This window comes from Spinacia oleracea, chromosome 5 (genome assembly GCF_020520425.1).
Source record: "Spinacia oleracea cultivar Varoflay chromosome 5, BTI_SOV_V1, whole genome shotgun sequence".
Classification (NCBI taxonomy): Eukaryota; Viridiplantae; Streptophyta; class Magnoliopsida; order Caryophyllales; family Amaranthaceae; genus Spinacia; species Spinacia oleracea.
In genome coordinates this window covers 87,346,939-87,369,689 of record NC_079491.1, presented here as the reverse complement: position 1 = coordinate 87,369,689, position 22,751 = coordinate 87,346,939, and the positions used below count along the sequence as shown (strand labels likewise).

Below are 22,751 nucleotides of genomic sequence, written 5' to 3'. Positions count from 1 at the left end.
AGCTTGTTTTTAATACATTAGTCTCTTGGGATTCGAACCTTACTTGCCCGACTACATAGTTAGGAGGTCTAGTTAGGTTATTTTTGATAGGCAAGCGACAACCTTGTCAAATTTTGGCGCCGTTGTCGGGGACTAACGGTATTAAATTAGTTATTTCTGATTTATTTTTACTAAGTACATTAGATTTGGTTATTTGCTTCGGCTATTATTCTTGTTCTATTTGATATTTTGTTTCCAGTTTCTCTTGTTGCATGCACACTCGACGTACAGGTTCATAGAATTTGATTCCTATTGATCTTGAAATCGAGGCTACTGCACGTAAGCAAGGGACTAAGCGGAGACACAATAAGAAGAAGGAAGCAATGGGTGGTGAAGCACCTGCCAAATCCCTTTGGGAATATGGTATACCGGACACAACCACCGGTATACTTTCTAGTATCGTCAGACCAACCGTCACTGCATCACATTTTGAACTGAAGCCCGAATTCATCCAATTTATATGAAATGATTCATTTTTAGGTTCACCTAATGATTGCCCTGTAAGTCATATTGATAGCTTTTTGGAGAAGTGCGATACAATGAAAATCAACAATGTAAATGACGATGCTATTAGACTTCGCCTTTTCCCTTTCTCTCTTCGGGATAAGGCTAAGGAGTGGTTGAGAGATGAAGGTGCAGGCTCATTCGATACATGAGATAAGCTAGTCAAGGAATTCTTAGTGAAGTTTTTGGGCCAAGAGAAAACTGCTAGGTTAAGAAATGAGCTAACCACCTTTCGTCAAGCTGATGATGAGTCGTTGTATGAATCTTGGAGAAGATTTAAACGTTTACAAAGGCAGTGTCCTCATCATGGGATCCAGGAGTGGTTTTTGATCCAGACTTTCTACAATGGGCTGACACATGAATACCGAATCTACATTGATGCTGCATCAGGGGGTTCTATCACGGAAAAGAATCCAACTGAAGCTAAGGCATTGATTGAGAAAATGACAGCCAATGATAACTATCATCCCAGTAGTCGGAACATTGTTAGAAATGGAGGTAAGTATGATTTAGATGCTCTAACTATGTTGACTAGTACTGTGCAGGCTTTATCACATAAGATCGATCAATTTGGAGCTGGATCTTCATCATTGGTTGCCTCGTGTCAGATTTGTGGGGTGCAAGGACATACCCCAATTCACTGTCAGTTAAACACTTCAAGAAACACTTACCACTCTGGTGGAAATAATAACTTTCACCCATTCAACACCAATTTCACCCAACAATCTGGTTTTCAACAAGGGTCACCCATTAGTCCACCGCAATCTCAAACTTCTAAACTTAACCTTGATTCTATTTTGGAGACTCTTGCTACTTCTCAAGTTCAACAAACAGAATTAATGACCAAGCAGTTTGAGTTACAAGCCAAGCAGAATGAGCACTTTGAAAAATCCATCCAACAACTCATTGCTCAAAATAAGGTGATAGAAACCCAACTTGTTCAACTTTCACAACAAGTGAGTCATTTATCAAAACCTCGAGATCCACCAAAAATCCAAAATGAGCAATGTAGTGCGATCTTTCTTAAAGATGATGGAGTGAGTGTGGAAAGAATTGTTGAGAAAGATGGAGAAGTGCTTGGAATGATCAACGAGAAGGGTGTGATAGAAAAGGTTCCCATTTATGTTGCTCCACCCCGGTACGAGGAACCTGTGCCCTTTCCTCAAAGGTTGACTAAGGGTTTGCTCGATAAGAATTTTGGGAGATATTCTGAGACCCTTAAGAAGGTATATGAAACTATCCCTTTTTCTGACCTTTAGATTCAAATGCCTAAATTTGCTAAGTTTTTGAAAGAAATATTAGCTAATGATAGGAAATGTGATGACTCAGGAAATGTGATTGTTAATGAGTTGTGTTCCACCTTGATGCATGAAAACCTACCACCTAAACTGAAAGACCCTGGAATTTTTACTATTCCCTGCATGATTAATGAAACATATTTTGATAGGGTCTTATGTGACTTAGGTGCTAGCGTCAATTTAATGCCTTCTTCATTGTATGAGAAATTAGGTTTGAAAGAGGTTAAACTTTCTCCTATATCTCTTCAATTAGCTGATAGGACTTCTAGATTCCCTAAAGGAATAGTGGAAGATGTGTTAGTCAAAGTTGGTGAATTTGTTTTTCCTGTTGACTTTGTTGTAATGGACATGGAAGAAGACTTTGAAATTCCTTTGATATTTGGTCGTCCATTTTTAGCTACAAGTAAAGCTTTAATAGATGTCCCGAAGGGACAAATGATCATTAAAACTGAAGATAAGCAAGTCGTATTTAAGATCCTTGATGACCCTAATTCCACTTTTGATGGAGGTACTTGTATTAGAATTGATGCTACTAATCCCCTGGTTGTTAAGTGTGTACAGAACGAAAATTATTTGAGCAAAGAAGACATACCCATATCATCCAATGGGCCCAACTACAAGAAAAAAGGTGTTGGTGCTGATTTGGTTGACTCTAGTCTGAAATAGTTAGTGGAAGGTGGATCTAATTTCCGCTTTCAACGTGGAATTTTCTCTTCCTTGAATGATCCTGGTTGAACTTCAAAGGAGGTCGAGCTAATGACCTTATAAACAAGCGCTTTTGGGAGGCAACCTAATTAATTCCTAATTAATTTCTTTTCTTACTTTCATTTATTTATTTGTCTATTTATTCTTTAAAAAAAAATTACAAAAAAATTTAAAATTAGAAAATGAAAAAAAAAACTCAAAACATTTTGTCTTGTAGTGACATCTCTACGTTACTTTAATTACTAGGATTTACTTTAGTTTAGATTTTTTTTTTTACTTTCTCTCAATCTTTCTTCTTTTTGGTTTTGTCTTGTTTTACTTTTTATCTTTAGGATTAGATAGTAATGTTTATTCACAAATTCTTATTTACAATGGGTGTACAATAAATATTGTACGTAGGAGTAAAAGTTAACTCAAAATGCTTAAAAGTTAAGCTTATATATGTAAAAGTTATCTATTTTTAAGTGATAAAAATTTTCATTTTAGTAAAACTTATTTTTTCAAAATCACTAATAATGTATAAAATTAATCATTTAACCCTTTAAAATCTTTATCTATTTTTTTTTACTAATATAAAAGTTAACCAAAACTAAGTTAAAGTTACCAAAAAAAGGTTAAAGTTATCTTGGTGTATAATAAATTTATTGTACACCTGGTGCGCGCAAGACCTTTTGATGTTTATTTGTCCTTTAATGTAGTAATTTATTTCTTCTCTTTGTTTGCGTGTCATTGTGTTGTTGCAGGTGATTATTTTGTTATGAGACATGAAGACTCGACGCAGAACATCCCACACCAAGGTCGTGGGTAGCAGCTCCGGACACGGGCCTTCCGTGGCTTCATAACAACAACCAAGAAAGCCAGTACAACCCACGGTGGTGCCGCGAGCCGATGCCTCTCGCCACTGGGTGGCTGTGATCCCACCTGATGTCTGAAACTGTTAAAGAAAAGAAAAAGAGAGAAGTTAAGAGAAACTTACAGCCAACTCCACTGGTACACCGTGACATAACGATCCAAGACACGGCTTGGCTGCGACCCGTCGTCAATCCGAAATTAAAGGGAGGATCCTAATATCATTCTACCTCTTAGAGTCCCTGTTCTCTTCAAGTTCTCCCCTTCCTTTGAAGATATTTGTCGCTTCTTGAATTCGGAAATGGGCAAAATTGCGCTGCACCACACCGTCAATGTCGTACTCCAATTGATGCGATGTATTCGAAGGTGGTAGACTGGTAGTGCATAATTTCGATTTCGGCGAACAAACAAAGTGGGCACTTTCATTTTTGAGTTTCTGGGATAGTTTCAATTTGTGCTTATACCCCATTTGTGGAGCACGTGCGAAGTTCTAGGGTGAAGAAAATTGCCTAGGGTAAAAGCTCCGTTTCTAAAGCTATATCTTATGTTGCTACAGGCAAAACATCAAGTCCATCATCAAGTGAGGCTTTGTGAGTACCTTTCCACTTTTACTTATGTTTATGCTTTATTTTTGCACTGCGGACATTGCAACATTTAAGTGTGGGGGAGGGTACCAATATGTACATATTAGTTTTTTTTTTTTTTTTTTTTATTTGTTAGTTTTCTTTTAGAGTCTTAGAGTCTAGGTATAGTGATTATTCCAAACTGATTCATGAAGCAAGTAAATTTAAAAGAAAAAAAAAATATATTTTTCTATATTTTCGTCGTGAGTTGATTGACATTGATATGAGTAATTCGGTAAGATGAATAAATCCATTTTGGCAATGGTTTGTGGTAAGAATTATCTTCCGGGCCCCGACTCGACTGATGCATGTACCTTGAGTAGCCTGTGAGGTACTTTAGCCCTATAAACTGACACATTCGAATCAGTCTCCATTTTTCATGTGTGATTAGATATTTTTCCTCTTTTGTGGTACGATTCTTGGACTTGCCTTGGTACTATTCGAGACTTTGTGATACACGTGTGGGGGGATGACTAAAGATTCCTTTAGTTAGTTAGAGCTTTAGATTTTAGGAATAGGTTTGCTCATGCAATTTTTTTTTATTTTACATTTTCCCCTAGGATGAACCAGTTGAGCTTTAATCCCATTTCTTGACGCCGTACATTACATGCCTTAGAGCCTTTTCGTAGGTTTTGTTTGGATTTTTGCGGAGTAACGCTACCACTGTGTATGATTTATATGGAGGTATGGAGAATGTGATATGAAAGAAAAGTTATGTAATTTGTTGCTCAAATAAAGTTCTTTTTTATTGAAAAAAAAAGTAGAAAAAAAAGAGTGAAAAAAAAAAGGTTTGAGAAATAAATCATTTCAATTTCTCGAAGCAAAAAAAAAAAAAGGAAAAAAAAAAAAGAAAAAAAAAAAATTCATGAATAAATAAAGGGTCGTTTTGGTTGTTCGGAAGGAAGAAGGGAGGAGATTGAACCTAAAATTAGGAAATTGTAGTGTTGATCGGAGTATACTTTATTTTCCTTATTAGGAAATGAGCGCCACATTCCCAAATGACATCGTCTCACCCTATTTTAACCAAGACTACCCTTTTTAAGGAACTCATGATCCCCGTGTATGTATCACCCAAGTAAGTGGAGAAAGACGAGAGACAAGTCTAAAGAGGAATACTACATATAGAGTCGATGTGCTTGAACGACTAATAGGTTGAGTGATGTTTCTACCTTCTTAAACACATGAGAGACACTATTTGTCTTATTTTGCACAACTAAAGTGAGAAGCTACATGCATATGACTGAGTTAGGGGAACGAAGCGGTAAGACTGGTTGGTCATTGAAGGGTGTCATCAATTTAATGTTTCATTTGATGTTCGTTGGTTTGTGACACTAAATATAGTTCTTGAAAGAAATGATTTCATATTTTCGTAGTTGTTACTTGATTTCATTTATTGGTTTGGATGTTAGCTATTTGGCTTTGTAGGTATGCCTTCTGAAAACCTTCACGAGACCTTACTCGTCCACTAGGGTAGCTTAGGGGTTTAAAGGGCTTGTTGCACATGCTAAGTGCAACCGTGATTCCTACGACAGTGAGTTAGGATTTTATTGCTTTATTAGTGTAGTTTTTAGTTTTGTTTACTCGAGGACGAGCAAAGGTTAAGTGTGGGGGAATTTGATAACATAATAATATACGCATTTTATATTCCATATTAATCCATTATTTGTCATATTTCTGTCCTATTTTAATCTTAAAGTGCTATTATTGGTTATTTTCGATGTTTCTCTCCTCGTGTTTGTTTTATTTTGTTTTGTAGGAAGTAGCTCATGTTGGTAGACCTCGGAGAAGATGTTGGTAGAGTGAGTACGAGGCCTAGGAGTAACCCACGTTTGCAAGGTGTTTACATTGTGATACAAACAAGAGTTCAAGACAAATACAAGAACACCGGGCAGCCAATACCACGGCGTACCCGCGGCCTACTGTACATGCCACACCCGAGTTGTGGCAACCTTCTTTTGGTCCCGTATTAAACGTTTAATGAGCAAATTATTAGAGTTTAATTACTAGTATACTTCTTATTATGTCTAAGTATAAATACAAGTAGTAGAGAATACCTAAAGACCCTCTCCGTCAATCATCTCGCAAGCAGCGATTTAGAGTTCTGGGCTCCTGTCATTCTTGATTTCGGATGATATTAATCGCTGCTGCAATTTTTTGGTATTCTTCATTAATTATGTGAGTTTTGTTCCTGCACTTTAAAGAAAAAAAGTGACGTGAAGTTCCTTGGCATAATCATTAATAAGTATTACTCTTTTTACTTTTCTCCTTAGCTTGTTATTTAGCTATGTTTTCTCCGTTAATTCATCTTGTTTATTTAGTTAATATGCGTGAGTAGTTTTATAATCTAGGGTTAAGTAAACCCTAGTCATGATTGATGTATGATTTATTCTTTTAAAACCCCAAATTAATTGTTTAATTGTTCTTGCTTAATTGATTGTACAATTTTCAATACTAGATTAGGGATAATTAGTATTGTTATCATTCCATTGTCTTTACCGTAACGGGAGTTGGGTTTTGACGGATTTGAATATTTCAATTAAGGACATGAATTTCTCCACGGGAGTAGGTAGAAGGGATTGTTCAGAAATTACGGTATTGAGTTTAATGTCTTTAATTTGCATGATTCCACGGGAGTAGGTCTTGATTGCATATTAGGGAAGCCATTAATACTCGGGAGAGGTTTATGGTATTATTTAAGGATTACCTTTCCTCGTGAAAATTTATTTAATTAGTTTGGGGTAGGAATTTATCTTTGCATTAATTATGCTAATGGTGATACTTAACTCTAGATGTTTTTAATACTTGATTTTAGTCTTATTATTGATTACGTTTTAGTTAGAATTAGTTTAATTATTCACTCTCAATCATTGTTTGGTTACTCACTTGGTATTAATTCAAGTCAATTTAGCTTGTTTTTAATACATTAGTCTCTTGGGATTCGACCCTTACTTGCCCGACTACATAGTTAGGAGGTCTAGTTAGGTTATTTTTGATAGGCACGCGACAGCCTTGTCACCCACCATCCTTTCTTTTCTCAGTACTTCCATTCTTCCTTTGTTGTAACCCATACAGGTGAGTAACTTTTCTGTACAGGGTGTCTAATGAGGTAAAGGTCTCTCCAGACAACAACAATTGTAAGTCCATGGTCAATCCATTCTCAAATCTTTGAGCCCTGAGCTCTTCCGTTGCCACCACTTCAGGTGCAAACCTAGACAGCTCTATAAACTTAGAATAGTATTCCGTTACAGACAAACCCTCCATTTTGAGTTCGATGAACTCCTGCGCCTTTTGCTTATTCAGATAAGGTGGGTAAAACTTGTTCCTTAATGCGGTTTTGAACGCTTCCCACCCAAAGTTAGGTGTGGATCTAAGGGTATTCTCACATCGTTGCCACCATAAATCAGCTTCACCTCTAAGGTAGTACACAACACTGTTTACCCTAAGGTTTTCGGGGCAGTTCACAGCTACGATAAGCTTATAAAATTCTCTCAACCAGTTTTCAAGCACACTTGGTTAAATCTCTCCGCTACACGGTGGAGGCTTGCTTTGAGCTATTTTCTTAAATATTTCCCCCACCGGATCATGCACTAGGTTGGCTCTAGTTTGAGCTATGTCTCGAACTACCTCAGCTAGTTGTCTAACCACTTCAGGAATATCTTGGTTAGCCATATCCCTTCTCCTGAATAGAATAAAAGACTAACTTTAATATTGGTTGGACACGACATTACTAAGGCACTAGTTCGAGAACGAACCCACTCACAACAAGAACACAAACAACTCGTGCCCTAGGGGAGCTGGCGCTACTTTTAGGCCTTCTCTCCCAACTATTCGATGCATGTAATTTTAGATGGTTGCTACTTTGACCACCTTGCACATAAAATTTCATTGAAGAAATAACAATTAATCCCTTTGTGATACCCACGAAACTTAGAATTGAAAATTGAACTTAAGAGATAACGAAAAGGAAATTCTATGCTTTTATTAATACCTCAATGATAAAGTCTTACATCCATTAATGATATAACTTTTATTTCTCCAAACTATAATAGAACTAATAACCATAAGTAGTAGCTTTGCCATTTTATTATTCAACAAAATAAACAACTAAGGATTACATTTCTCTAAAGACTAATGTCATCACGACGATCATTTCTTTCCTTGTATTGCTCTGGAGTAAAGTCTTGATCATTAGGATCATCCAAGTCTTCATCCAAAGCCTCATCATCCTGTTGTGGCTCACTATCAACCACATTATTCTCTTCAAGCTCATTCTCAGATCCGCTAGATATCTCAATTGTTGGTTCATGAACTATAGGATTAGGATTTTCAATCTCCACTACATCATCATCGTCATCACCATCCTCCTCAACGTCATTAGCTTGCTCATCATGGATCATGCCATCTTCACCATCACTCTCTACTCCTCCATAGCCCATACCTAGACCCGTAGAGTACTTCCCATCCTCATAGCTATTCTCCGCAACCTCTAAGATAGTAGTAAGAACCTTAGTATCATACTTCCACCTACCATCTCCAGTCCCATTTTTGTACCAATTAGGGGTACCATCATTGTAGTGCATATCACTGAACTTGTTTTTGAGGTCTATGTAAGGGTTCTTATGGGGAAAACAATGAATAACCATATTAGCCATCATATCCTTATGCCTAAGATGGGGCATATCCTTGGTTGAAGCAAAATAGTTGCAAGCAAACACGATCTTCTGGACATACATATGAGGAGTCTCGTTATCCAGCTTCTCTAAGTATCCTAGACTGGTGAACTTAAAAGGTAGCATCATTAATTCCTGAAAATTCACAACTAAAGAGTCTTACTAACGCGTTCCCATGGAGATTCCAACCCAAAAAGGATACAATAAATAGTTCGTGTAGCCATACAATTTCAATGCACAAGTATATGCTCAACATGAATTATGATGCAAATAATCATTCAAGGCAAGATAAAACATGGTTAAAACACATACATGGCAATTATTAGTTCACATAATCACATAAATGCATTCTTAAACTAATATTCCCTTCTTAATCTACCCAATCCTCACTTGAAAGTAATATTAATTTTCGAAATTAATTAAGAAATAACTCCTAACTTAGTTGAAATTATTAAAATTAAAATCGAAAATTAATAAGAATTATTAATTTAAGGAAATTAATTCGGATAATAAATAAGAAAATCCGAATTTTTTATATTTTTTTAAAATTCGAAAAATTCTATTAATTAATTAAATAAATAAAAAAATTAATAAATTCAGATATTTAAAAGGAAATCCGAAAAAAAATTATTTCGAATATATTTCGAAAATTTCGAACAATTTAAAAATTTCGGAAAAAATTCAATTAAATTAAATAATAATTCAAACGTTTCAAATTATTTCCAACGACCAAAAATAATTGATATTTGACCTTTAAAATATTAAGTACTCAAAATAATACGTTTTGACTTTAAGAAAATAATATTTTAACAATCCTAAAGTTCCGCATTAGTCTCCGATTACCACTTTGTAGTATTGCTTACTACAAAGAAGGAATGAAACTAAGCTCTCTGATAGCACTTTGTAACACCCTAATAATTCCTTGTTTTTATAAAACCATTTTCCAACTTAAAATAAAGGAATTACTAAAGCATTACCGCCACCGTGATAACGGTTAAGATTATTACCAGAATTACGCAGCGGAATTTAATGTCAACTAACTTTTCAAAAACATAAATAATTAAATTATCGAGGCCTCCTACAAATTGGAACCATAATGGCCCAAAAACCAAATTATTAAAATTCAACAAACTCAAAACATAATTTAAAGTATAGATGAAATAGTTTTAAAGTACGAAAAACATGCAACTCTCTCAATCATCCCCAGCCACATGATTTCGATCGTACTTCGATCTACCAACCTGCTATATTATTCAAGTCCCCAACAATGCAAGTGTAAATGATGGATCATCATAGGGTCATTAAGGCAAAGGCCATGACCAAAAGACACAAAGCACGTTGTCAGCAAAAGTTGAGTACTTACAAGGCTAGAGTGAAATAAACGACAAATATGCATCACTCACTAAGTACCTATCAACATACAAAAGCCATTTAATAGATAACAAGTAAATCATGAATACGAGACTCGACTCTTGACTCGACTCTTGACTCGACTCTTGACTCACAATTTAATTAGAATAAGCTTCGAACGGGCCAAAAGAATAATCCATAAAGGAAGGGTGTTGGGAGCCCACCAAACACCATAATAAATAATAATAACGGACCATACCGAGTGTCGGGCCATAACGACGGAATTCCAGCGCATAAAATGAATGAAACAACGTCTTGTATCATTAGTAGGAGATCAAGCTTTCCGGAAAATCTCCCCCCATTGTTCATACTCAAGGTATATACGTTCCAAGAGTTTTGAAGCTTGTTCTGGTTGCACTTTACGTTTATTAATATTTTATTCAGGCGAACTCAAGACTCGAACACAACTTACATACATACAATTAATAAACGACACCCAAAACAATCTCATTTTAATCTTTTATGACTTGTGATCAACAAAGCAAGACACCGTGAAAATTACTAGCAGGTTCCTTCACGAAAGTGAGATTCCATATCATGCCTATTATGATGAGGGTTGTTCCCTTGCACGAAAAATCCTAATTCATTTCATACACAATATTCCCAAGTGAACCCTACATGTGCGGTGGCTTACGTGAGCTAACCCTTCACATGTGGTAAAATATGCATAACAATAAATAATTCATCCCTTGCATGTGAAACCAAACCATACATGCATAAATATTGAACAACATGATTGACAATGAAATCCATACTCATAATAATCCCAACATGCTTGTTCAACCAATAATTCAACAATTCCAACATAATAATCGACATGATCGTTCACCACAACAAATATGAATCCACATAATATAATTCACATCAACAACAATCATGTAATTCTCTTTGACAAATGGTGGTCGCCCTAGACTTGTACGTACCATGAATACCTAAGCGTAGGGGCCACTTTGCAACAACGAGCACTCACTTAGAAATCACCTCCTATCACCAAAATAATGAAACTTTAATTATTTCCATGTTCATTAAATTTCCAGCAACTTTATAAAATATAAAACCTTGTTAAAAATTAGAATTCAATCGTCCTTTAATAAAATAATCGTCTCAATTTGCAAAACTAATCCCTAGTATGAAAACATACTTTTTCCACCCTTAAAATCAATAAAATCAACGCTTTAGACCTTTTTATAAATATGAGAATATAATTGATTATCATAATTAAATTAATCACCTAATTATGCTAATCAATTGACCCATTAGTTCTAGGTTAAAACCCTAACTTGAAATTCCCAATAAAACCAATTTAACATCATAAAAATCAATTCTTTATTAAATAAACTCTGAAAATTCATGCTTTAATAATTAAAACAAGCCTCATGAATCAAAACATATAAATCCTCAAAGTACGGTGTTCATAACCGATTCCCAGCATTTTAATTATTCAAAACAATAATAATAATATAATTTGAAATACGAAATTAAAATAAAATAGTTTAAGGGAATTAGGATTATACCAATCCGGCCTATAGCACGGAACATCCACGAATTAATGTGATTGGGAGAAAAAGATTGAACAACGAACAAACAAGCAACAACGACAACACACAACGCACCACTCGTGTGCGTGTGTGCAGCGACGAAGAGGAACGAAGGCAGGGGCACAGCGAGCGGCAGCGCAGCGCTGCGGGACACAAGGGGCGAGGGGCGAGGGCGCTGTGCGCACAGCAAGAGAGACGAGAGCAAGGGGGTGTGGGTGGCTGGGCGAGTACCAGCGCACCAGCAACAACAACACACCAGCACGGCACCAGCAGCAAGGCGTGCTGGCTGGGCGGGCTGCGAGCAAGAGAGTGGGCGAGAGCAAGGGGCAGCGATGGCGAGGCACGGGCACGCAGCACTCGAAGGCCTGAGTGTGGTGTTGGGCGTGCGGGTGAGCCGAGCAAGAGAGGAGAGAGGAAGAGTGAGGGGCAAGCAAGAGAGAAAAAAGGGTTTAGGTAAAATAAGGGGGATCATTTAATGAGAGTCCTATTTATAGGCTCTCATATCCCTAGTGGGCTAGGCTTGACAATTCGATATTGGGCTTGGCACTTAAATGATAGGGCTAGCCTTAAGTTTAGAATTAAATTCTTTGATTGGGCTTAATTAATAAAAGAGTTGGACTTTTCATTTAAAACCCAAACCCTTTTAAAATTACTTGCGACCCATTAAATTTCCCGAATCAAAAATTAAATTCATTTCGTAATTAATTAAAATAATAAATATTCTAATTAATTAAAATACATTTAAATAATATTTAAATGCGAAATAAAGTCTAAAAATCGGAAAATGCTTTATAAATATAATAAAATATATTTATAAATATTATAAAAATACGAGGTATTACATAGGTTCTGCTTCTACTATTCACACAAGGGTATCTATACAGGGTTGCCTAAGCTGCCGAAAGCGAAATGATGATGAAAGATTCATTTATGTGTGCGATGCCAAATCAGTTGAGGTTGAAGAAATAGGGACGTTTAGGTTGTTGTTAAGCACTGGTTTTTATTTAGATTTGAAAGAGACTTTCATTTTACCATCTTTTAGGCGGAATTAGGTTTTTATTTATGTATTGGATAAATTTGGTTATTCTTGTTCTTTTGGAAATAGTCAGTTTACTCTTTCTCTAAATTCAAATATCGTAGGTGCTGGTTCTTTATCCCATTATGACAACCTATATTTTCTTGACACCATTGTTTATTGTAATGAAGCCTTGCATACAAGTTCAAGAGGTACAAAGCGAAAGTTAACTAATGAGGATTGTGCTACATTATGGCACAAACTTTTAGGACACATATCTAAACAAAGAATTGAAAGGATTGTGTCAAATAGAATTCTTCATCCCCTTGATTTTTCAGATTTTCAAATTTGTGTTGAGCGTATTAAGGGGAAATAGACAAACACAAGGAGATTTGAAGCCAATTGAACTACAGATGTCTTAGAACTTACTCATACAAATATATGTGGGGCATTCTCTACACCTGCCAGAAATGGTCAACCATATTTCATTACGTCCATAAACGACCTTTCTCGCTATGGTTATCTTTATCTCATTCACGAGAAGTGTCAATCACTGGATGTGTTCAAAAAATTTAAGGCTGAGGTGGAAAACCAACTTTGAAAAACAATGAAGGCTGTCAGAACTGACCGTGGTGATGAATACTATGGTAGATACGACGGATCATGTGAACAACGTCTAGGGGCATTTGCTAAATTCCTCGAAGAGTGTGGAATCGTCCCTCAGTACACTATGCCAAGATCTCCTACCATGAATGGTGTAGCTGAGAGACGTAATCGGACTTTAAAGGACATGGTAAGGAGTATGATTAGTCACACAACCTTACCAGTATCACTCTGGGGAGAGGAAATTAAGACTGCAGCTTATATCCTTAATAGAGTTCCTACAAAAGCAGCTACTAAAACCCCTCATGAGTTATGGACTAGGAAACGGCCCAGTATAAGGCACTTACATATTTGGGGATGTCCAGCTGAGGCAAGGCCTTGTAGGCCAAATGAGAAGAAGTTGGAATCAAAAACAGTTAGTAGCTATTTTGTGGGATATTCTGAACGATCAAGAGGGTATAAATTTTATGATCCCACCACTAGATCAATCTTTGAGACGAAAAATGTCCGGTTATTTGAGGATGTTGAGTTTGGGGGGAGAGATATTAGGGATTTTGTCTTCGAAGAGGAATTCGTTCCCCTCCATCCTTTGTTGAAAACAATGATCAAGATGCAATCACTACAACAAAATAAGCTTTTAATAGCGCTTTTTTCAAAGAACTACAGCGCTTTATAAGCGCTGTTAATTATGGGCGCTGTTAAACGAATTACAGCGCTTTTAATAAACGCTATTAATGCTACCCCATTTAAAAAGCACTCAATATATAAGCACTGTAGATGCTCAATGTAAACGCCAAATTACTGATTTGTTTTAATATTAGAATACTGGTTACCATTGTTATTTAAACTTTTTATATGGGATTATTTACTGTCGTTTTTTTTTGTTTAATAATTAATCAACCAACGACACCTGCAATTTAAAATTAAAAAAATAGATATTCTAATGCAAGATTCTAAATCCATTAACAACAACATAAAGCCATTTCATTCTCAATTATATCAAATAAAAACTTCATAGATTTTAACGATGTCTAATACAAATTCTTGTAAACTAGGGGAAAAACTACACATAAAACAAAAAAGATGAACATGACCCGCCCACTGAGTTCTTGATCACTGAGTTCTCACTTCGTTGATTTGTTCTTGATCACTAGAACATTTTATTGAAATATATACATCTTCACGAATATACATATGCTTGTGATAGCTGATCTCGTTCCATGAATCCAATATCATATTATCCACAATCAATGCCATTCTTTTTAGCGAGAGCACTACAAAATCAATAAGGTCAATTAATCACCAGTCATTAAAAAATTTATAAAGTAATACATAAAGTTATTACACATACCTTTCTATCTGCAAATACTTGGTGCACAATTTTATTTTATTTTTTGGCAAATAATAATAAGCTTTATTTACCAAGTAATCAGAGTATTAACAAACTCTGAAAACACCACCTGTCCACCAGACACAACAACAACAACAAGCTAACCAAAACAAGCTAGCTAAGGCTAACAGCAACCACTACTGACATCTACACTCAACATTAAACATAATGTTGCTAACAACAGTTTTGACTGGATCAACATGATCCCTAAACACCTTAAAATTTCTTTGCAACCAGATACAGTAAACTGACTCAATGAAAGCTATACTATACTTGCAAGCCTTCTTCTTTTTACTTCTGCTTCTCTTCACTGCAATCTGGACTTCTTCTTGCCAAGGCAACACAGCTCTAGTCACACCTAGATAAAGCAGAACCTGTCTCCAAATCTCCTTAGAATAAGAACAAGAGAAGAACAAATGCTCCAAGCTTTCACTTTCCAACTGACACATGCCACAAGTACCATCAATATTCAGCTGCCATCTTATTAATCTGTCTTTTGTAGCTAGCCTGTTCTGCACTGCTAGCCACATAATGAAAGTACTCTTTGGACTAGCATGGCTATTACAAATCAATCTCTTCCAGCCTGCAGCCTGCACAAACTGATCAACTCCACTAGCCTGCAGAAAGACTTCTCTATTATGCCAAATTTTCCTTAAAGACCAAGTTAAGCCATTAGGAATTGGCATAGTCCAGAAGTCTCTATGCTGAATGTAATAAGCATGAATCCACCTCACCCATAGCCTATCCTACTTCAAAGCTAAAGCCCAGCAGTGCTTCAAAACTGCTGCTTTATTCCACACAGTTAGGTCTTTAAGATTCCACCCTCCACAACTCTTAGGAAAACATAATTGCTCCCAAGAGATTGAAGCTTTCCTAGATTCTACATCAGTACCTGACCACAAGAACTTGGTGCACAATTTAATCTTCTTCTGCATTTTTCTTTTGCTTTAAGCTAGAAAAGAACTCTGCAAAATACTGAAATACGAAATAAACTCATTTTCACTCAAAACGTACAATCAGCCACTCTTGCAGTTTATTAGACTTGCAAAACAATCACAAGTTAATGTGCCTCCAAGTGTTACAAAGATTGCTTTCATGCTCATTAGAGCTATTTTTTTTAAACTCCATGCTAAAAAACTAAGAAGCCTGCACGAGGACTTTGGAGCACTATATTACTTTGTATAACACATGCCCGAGCCATATGTTTAATCCCCAATTAATACCTATGATGAATTAAAAAGTGATACCGCAAGTGCACGGTGTCTGTTGTTAGCAGATACTTAGCAAATACGGGTCGATCCCACAGGGAGACAAGTTCTATTAGTTTTTGTCCAATTATACGAACTATTTCAATAAACAAAAGTTGAATTTGATTTATAAACTAAAGAAACTAAAGCAATAATGTAAATGAGAATGTATCGATGAATTAAAGGTCTAGGGCGTCTGTTCGGTTCACCATGCTTATACCAATCCAAGAACACAAATCAATTCAACAATGAATAGGCTAGGCCGAGTAATTAAAGTACATGTTAATCCTACGGTCGGGTCTTAACACTTTCAATCCAACATATGCAGTACGGTCGCTAACATAATCAGAATTGCCAACTGGACAAAGCCTCTAAGAATATGATCTTTCAATTCTAATTCCTATTAGCTAGATAATCAATCAACAATATTGGCCAATTACATGAATAAACAATTAAAAAAAATCAATTGGAATTACTCAAGCAATAATCTATAAATTAACAAACTTTAATGCATAACACTCATGGTATAGACATGACTTCTCTTACTTAGCCCTGGAATAAAACTACTCGCTCAAAATTGAATTAACAAGCATGAAATATGAAATAACAATGAATTTCATGATGAACAATAATAACAAACAATAATTCAAAGCAAGAAAAGCAAGAAGAATTATGAAAATACCTCTATATTGATCAATCGAATGGAATGTACTAGGGCTAAATAATGTGAAGAGGGAAAAATAAAACTAAGCGTTCAAAAGAATTCTAAGGAAAAAAATAACATGAGGGAAATAAATTAATTCCCTTGAGTATTTACATGCTCCTATTTTCTAAAATAAAATAAATAAATAAATAAATAAGAAAATAAAAATAGAAGTCGTCAATGATTGGTTGATGGAACGATGACGTGGCAATGAAACTCGAGCACGACCGAAACGTCTAGGCCACGCACACGGCAAGAGAGCTGGGGGGCATGGGCAGCGAGGGATCTCGCGAGCCATCCCTCGCTGCCCAGTGAAGTATAGAAATGCACGAAGCTGTAGCAAGGGCGAGGCAGTGAGGGAGCTAGCGAGCCATCCCTCGCTGGCCTAGTGAAGTGAAGCAAAGCGAAGCAACGAGGCAGCGAGGGATCTCGCGCACCATCCCTCGCTGGCCTAGTGAAGCATATAGCAAGACAAAGAAAAAAGCAGGAATCCAGTAGCAAGGCTTGGTGCATAGGCGCGAGATCTCTTGTTGGGACGCGAGAGATCCCTCGTTGGGCGAGAGATCCCTCGCTGGCTGTCGAGCCATCCCTCCCAGGATGTTTGAGCGTTTTGTTTATGTTATAACTCGCGTTCTACAATGCCCCAAGGGACGTGTGACCTATCGTTGGAAAGCCCTTTAAGTCTACTTTCTAGCCCAACCAAAATCGACTCATTCCGATCTGTAGAACTTGAGATACCATCTAAAGAGTGAACGCTTGTCTGTTTTAATGCTTAGAAAAATAACGTTTATCTTCGTTGTTTACTCAAAATTTATCCCGAGAGACATGTAATGACCCTCGAGTCAACATTTCATTTGTTCATCATCCAAATCAACTTTGAACACTATGAAAGCATCAAAATGACCATAAAATCACCTGAAATATTAAAGAAAACACGAACGGGGCGTAATAGAGTACAATAACGACAACTTATGCAAATGATACTCTAAATGCAACTAAAATGAGACGAATGCCTAGAAATGCAACCTAAATGCACCAAAAATACCCTATACAAATATGATTCATCAAATTCTCCCAAGCTAGACTGTTGCTTGTCCCCAAGCAACACTAAACCGAAGACAGAGAAATGAGACGCACATGACTTTCATTGAACCTGAACAAGACCTACTCAACTCTCGAGCAAACAATCAAACAAAGTTATTAAGACAAAAAACTAGCTCGGATACAAATAGAACCACAAAGCATCATGATCCACAATCGAAACAACCAAGCTTAGCCGCAAACTATTCTCAATCAAGCTAGTCGTCGCCGCATACCTTGTAGAATATAAATATGTGATGCAACGTGGGGTAAGATGACAATAGCAAGAAACAATTTTACTCAATCACAAAACAAATATGCCGATCAAGAGGTCTTTATAATAAGATTGTAATGGGGCTAGGTAAAAATAAAGGGTAGGGTATAATTTGGGAAAAAGTGAGAGTAAGGTCCAACTTGGGGAGCAAAGATGAAATATATGCGTCGGCGTGATAATGCCGAAAATCCAACTCCATCGAACCATGAAACCCGAACAATCAACCAAGTTATAACCAAGGGGAAAAACATAATATAATGTCAATGATCTTTCTTCATTCCCCTTTCCCTGCTTTCAAACTATATACAAAAATCAAAAACATATTTTTTATTTTTCTTTGATTTTTCTCTTTTTTTTTTCTTTTTTTTCTGTGAGATGAAATAAATGGATGAAAGCGAAAGTACAAAAAATAAATACTAATGCTAACTGTTACAAGCTTGGGTGCCAACAATAATATACACCATTTCCGAACCACAAATCCAAATATAGCCTCGAACAACGAACTATTGGCTTAGTGTGCCAATCAATCAACATCAATGAAACCATTACGAACACCAAAGCTCTCCCAAGCTAGACTGGGGACAAGTAACCAATGGGGATAAAAGGGCTCAATTTGTGGAGTTAAAACGATAAACGGACAAGGCTACAACATGGGTATGAAAGGCAGGAACTGATTTTCTACATTCGTTTGAAGGCTTCCTAAAAGAATGGCCTTTGTCATACGCGGCATGCGTGAGTTGCAACTAAACTACTAATGAATCTCAAGCCAAAAATCATACGATAACGAGTCACATCAATCACACAAACACATAGTAAGGTAACCTACAAGATAATTGGCTATCTATTCTTGACACAAGACCAACATCTTACCGCACACCATTCAGTTGGTTCACACAATGGCAAGCAGTTATCAATGTATAGCACAACCGAATGAATTTCAGAATCATATCTAAGTTCAAAAGAAGCTCAAGAGAGTCAAATAAGTTGCACGTAAACTCCCACCCCTAATGGATGGTACAAAGAGTACAACACCTACAAAAGCGATAAAATTACACTAAGTGTAGACACCTAATTTGTGTCTCCCCATTGGGATGATGACGATACCATTATCCTTGTTAGGTAGTTGGAGTAACTTCGTGCGGAAATTCCAATTGCTAAAATCATGTCCAAAATCCAAGAGCCAAAGTCCAATCCCCGAGGCCGTTCCCATTCCAGAACTCGGTGCAAAATTCAAATTCCAAAACCAATTTCAAAATCCAAGTACAATCTCACCCAACGGCCTATCCCATTGGTTTTACAAGGCCTTTTCCACTCAAAATCATATAAGGCAAGTCAAAATCAAAAAAAATTCCCCTGACTTTCTCTCCAAGTTTCTCTGTGGTGCATGATACCTTATCGTGCACCCTCGCCATGGCAAGAAAGTCTGGATCGAAAAATCAGGGGAACAAGCATGGAAATGGTAACTCGAAACCTCGAGGTCCATCATCTGACTCTTTAGCTCTGAAAACTCGCTCATTGGAGGAAGTTCTTGGGGTGGAAGCGATTGATTTTGGCATTGAGAATGAAGTGCTGACGCCTAAATCGAGTTTGCAGCATCTCCAAATTCGCTCTTAATTGCAAAATTCTTTCAATGATTACTTGCAAGTAATACACAATTCCAATGGTATTGCGAGTCGAACTCAATCCAGAAGCAATTTGGACGTAGGTACAATCCCTATTTTACTTGATGAAACTGTCGATGATAACTCTGATGATGATTCGATTTATATTGTGATTGATAATGATGTTGTGAATAATGTTGAATCTATGGATGTGAATGATGTTAATCCTATTATTGAGACTGAGTCTAACAATCCTATAGAAATCGAGTTGGAAGATATTCAGGAAGAGGTTGAGTTTTGGATGTCAGCTGTAGTTTGCTATGTTGTGGATGCTAATCCTCCCATTAATGTTATGGAGGGATTCATTAGGCGTATCTGGAAACACTTAAATGTTGACAAAGTTGTTATGGTGAAGAGGGGTGTATTCATTGTTCGATTCTTAACCATGGACTCTAGGGATAAGGTCTTAGATGGCCATTACTTCTTTGATAACAAACCCCTAATAATGAAGCCATGGAACTCTGATATGGACATGGACAAAGAGGAGGTGAAATCTGTGCCAAATAGTGGGGGGAGAGAGCTCTATTCAAAATCATTAGCCAAATAGGGAAGCCTATTAAGAGGGATCAAGCTACAATAAATAAGGATAAGTTGCAATTTGCTCGAGTGATGGTGGATGTTCCACTATCTAAGGAGCTTCCTCATTGTATTTCTTTTAGAGATGAGAATGGCTTGATGGTGAAAGTAGCATTGTACTATGAATGGAGGCCTACATTGTGTTCCAAATGCAAGATGACAGGGCATTTACATGAAGAGTGTAGACAGGGCAAATCTAAAAGAGTATGGGTGCAGAAGGCCAAGCAGGTGCAGCCAGATGCTACATTGCATACTGTTACAAGTCTAGTGGTGGATCCAGAAGGGTTTCAAAGATCTCTAAGACCTATTAGAGTCAGAACATCTCCAAGTGAACCAGTAAGAACCTCCAATGTATTTCAGATTCTAGATACTAGACTAAATGGAGATGCAGGGGTAAGTGGTGATGACAACATTGGTGAGGAACATAGGGATGTTACACCTGGAAGGGGGGACCCTTCCCACTCTCATGGATAGAATAGCTGCATGGAATGTCAGAGGCCTTAACTCACTTCAGAAGCAGAATGAAGTTAAGCATTTCATTCAGAAATATGAGGTGGGGTTGGTGGGGCTTCTGGAGGATAAGGTGAAGCTGCCTAATTTGGGTAAGCTTTATCAGAAAGTGTTTGCAAAATGGTGTTTCACTAGTAATGCTAGATATCACCCTGGTGGTAGAATAGTTGTTGCCTGGAAGGCTGGTAGTTTCAATGTCAATATAGTTGCTGCATCTAGTGAATTTTTACATTGTCATATTACTCTTGTTAGTGGTATGCCTGCTTTTTTCTGCACCTTCATTTATGCTCATAATGAAGCTGGTTTGAGACAGGATCTCTGGAGAGATTTAAATTTGATTCATACTACCGCCCCTTGGATTTTATGTGGGGATTTTAATTGTGTCATGGCTCTTGAGGAAAGGATAGGTGCTCCTGTTAAGCAGTGTGATATTGTGGATATGTGTGGGTGTATGCATAGTCGTGGTATGGAGGACTTGAAGAGTGTAGGTAATATGTTTACTTGGAATAACAAACAACAAGGTAATAAGAGAGTCTTTTCAAAGATTGAAAGAATCTTAGCAAATCAAGCATGGCAAGATGCTTATCCTGATGCAAAAGTCTGTTTCTTACCTGAGGGCCAGTTTGATCATTCTCCAGGTTTGCTTACTATGTATCCTAGAGTAAATGGAGGGAAGAAGCCTTTTAAATATTTTACTATGTGGAAATCATCTCCAGTGTTTTCTGATACTGTTAAGACAGCTTGGAGCACTCAGATTGGGGGGAGTAAAATGTTTACAGTTGTTAGCAAGTTGAAAAGAGTTTAGCTTGCCCTCAAGGAGTTGAACAAGAATGTTTTTACTGATGTGCATGCTGCGGATTTGAAAGCTCAACATGAGCTCATTGAAGCTCAAGAAGCTATGCATAAATATCCCACTAATCTGGAATTAGCTGATGCTGAGTTGAGAGCGCGCTATTCAGGATTATAAAGATAAGCATAAGATATATTTAGAGTTTTTGAGTCAAAAAGATAAAGTAGCATGGCTGAAAGATGGGGATGAAAACACTGCTTTGTTTCATCAGAGTATCAGAAGCAGAAATTTGAAAAATCAAATTTACAGTATTCATGATATGGGTGGTGTATGGAAGGATAATCCTACTGAGGTTGCTGATGCCTTTCTAGAATATTACAAGTATCTTTTGGAGAGTAAACATGAGTCTAGAACTCCAGTTTTGAAAAAGGTGGTGCAGTTAGGTCCTGTGTGCCAAGCTCACCACAAAGCAATTCTGAATGCAAATAACACTGCAGATGAAGTTAGGGCTGCTCTTTTCTCTATTCCAGGAGCCAAGGCACCTGGTCTAGATGGCTTTGGTTCTCATTTTTACAAAGACTCTTGGCACATTGTTGGAGATGAAGTTGTTGCTGCTGTTCTTGATATGCTGCAACATGGTAAAATTTTAAAGGAGCTTAACCATACAGTAATTACCTTGATCCCAAAAACCAAATACCCCAAAGATGTGACTGAATTTAGACCTATATCTGGTTGTAACACACTGTACAAGTGTATTACTAAGGTCCTGTGTGGAAGGCTTAGACAGGTGTTGCCAGACCTTATTCTTGAAAACCAAGGGGGTTTTGTTCATGGTAGGTTCATTGTCCATAATATAATGGTTGTTCAGGATCTGGTGAGACAGTATGGAAGGAAGGGAGTGAAACCTAGTTGTCTCATGAAAATTGATTTATAAAAAGCATATGACACAGTTGATTGGCAGTTTCTCTAGGAAATGTTAGAGCACTTGGATTTTCCACAACACTTTGTGAATTTGGTCATGCAATGTGTTTCCACCCCCAAGTTCTCTCTGATGTTCAATGGTTCCATGCATGGGTTCTTTAAATCTAAGAGGAGGTTGAGAAAGGGTGATCCTATTTCACCACTCTTATTTGTCATATGCATGGAGTATCTGTCCAGAATCTTATATAAAATGAGTGATATGCCTTTGTTTACATTCCATCCAAGGTGTAGAGATATTAAACTCACTCACCTGTGCTTTGCTGATGATTTAATCCTATGTTGCAA

General features: G+C 36.9%; 4 protein-coding genes across 4 annotated transcripts; 3 read left to right on the top strand and 1 right to left on the bottom strand.

The window, feature by feature from the left end:
* Positions 1-362: 362 nt before the first annotated feature.
* Positions 363-1,802, top strand: LOC110776207 (uncharacterized). Its single transcript, XM_021980762.2, has 3 exons — positions 363-423; positions 520-672; positions 721-1,802. Exons 1-3 carry the CDS (start codon positions 363-365, stop codon positions 1,800-1,802), a joined length of 1,296 nt encoding a protein of 431 aa, XP_021836454.2.
* A 6-nt stretch (positions 1,803-1,808) lies between these two features.
* On the top strand, positions 1,809-2,507 carry LOC110776206 (uncharacterized). Its single transcript, XM_021980761.2, has one exon. The coding sequence runs from the start codon at positions 1,809-1,811 to the stop codon at positions 2,505-2,507; it is 699 nt and encodes a 232-aa protein (XP_021836453.1).
* Positions 2,508-14,146: 11,639 nt separating this feature from the next.
* LOC130461676 (uncharacterized) lies at positions 14,147-15,330 on the bottom strand. Its single transcript, XM_056829846.1, has 3 exons — positions 14,790-15,330; positions 14,431-14,528; positions 14,147-14,164 (listed from the first exon to the last, which is right to left on the bottom strand). The coding sequence occupies exons 1-3, from the start codon at positions 15,328-15,330 to the stop codon at positions 14,147-14,149; spliced, it is 657 nt and encodes a 218-aa protein (XP_056685824.1).
* A 4,888-nt stretch (positions 15,331-20,218) lies between these two features.
* LOC110776205 (uncharacterized) lies at positions 20,219-22,419 on the top strand. Its single transcript, XM_056829845.1, has 3 exons — positions 20,219-20,513; positions 20,614-21,476; positions 21,655-22,419. The coding sequence occupies exons 1-3, from the start codon at positions 20,219-20,221 to the stop codon at positions 22,417-22,419; spliced, it is 1,923 nt and encodes a 640-aa protein (XP_056685823.1).
* The last annotated feature ends 332 nt before the right edge of the window (positions 22,420-22,751 follow it).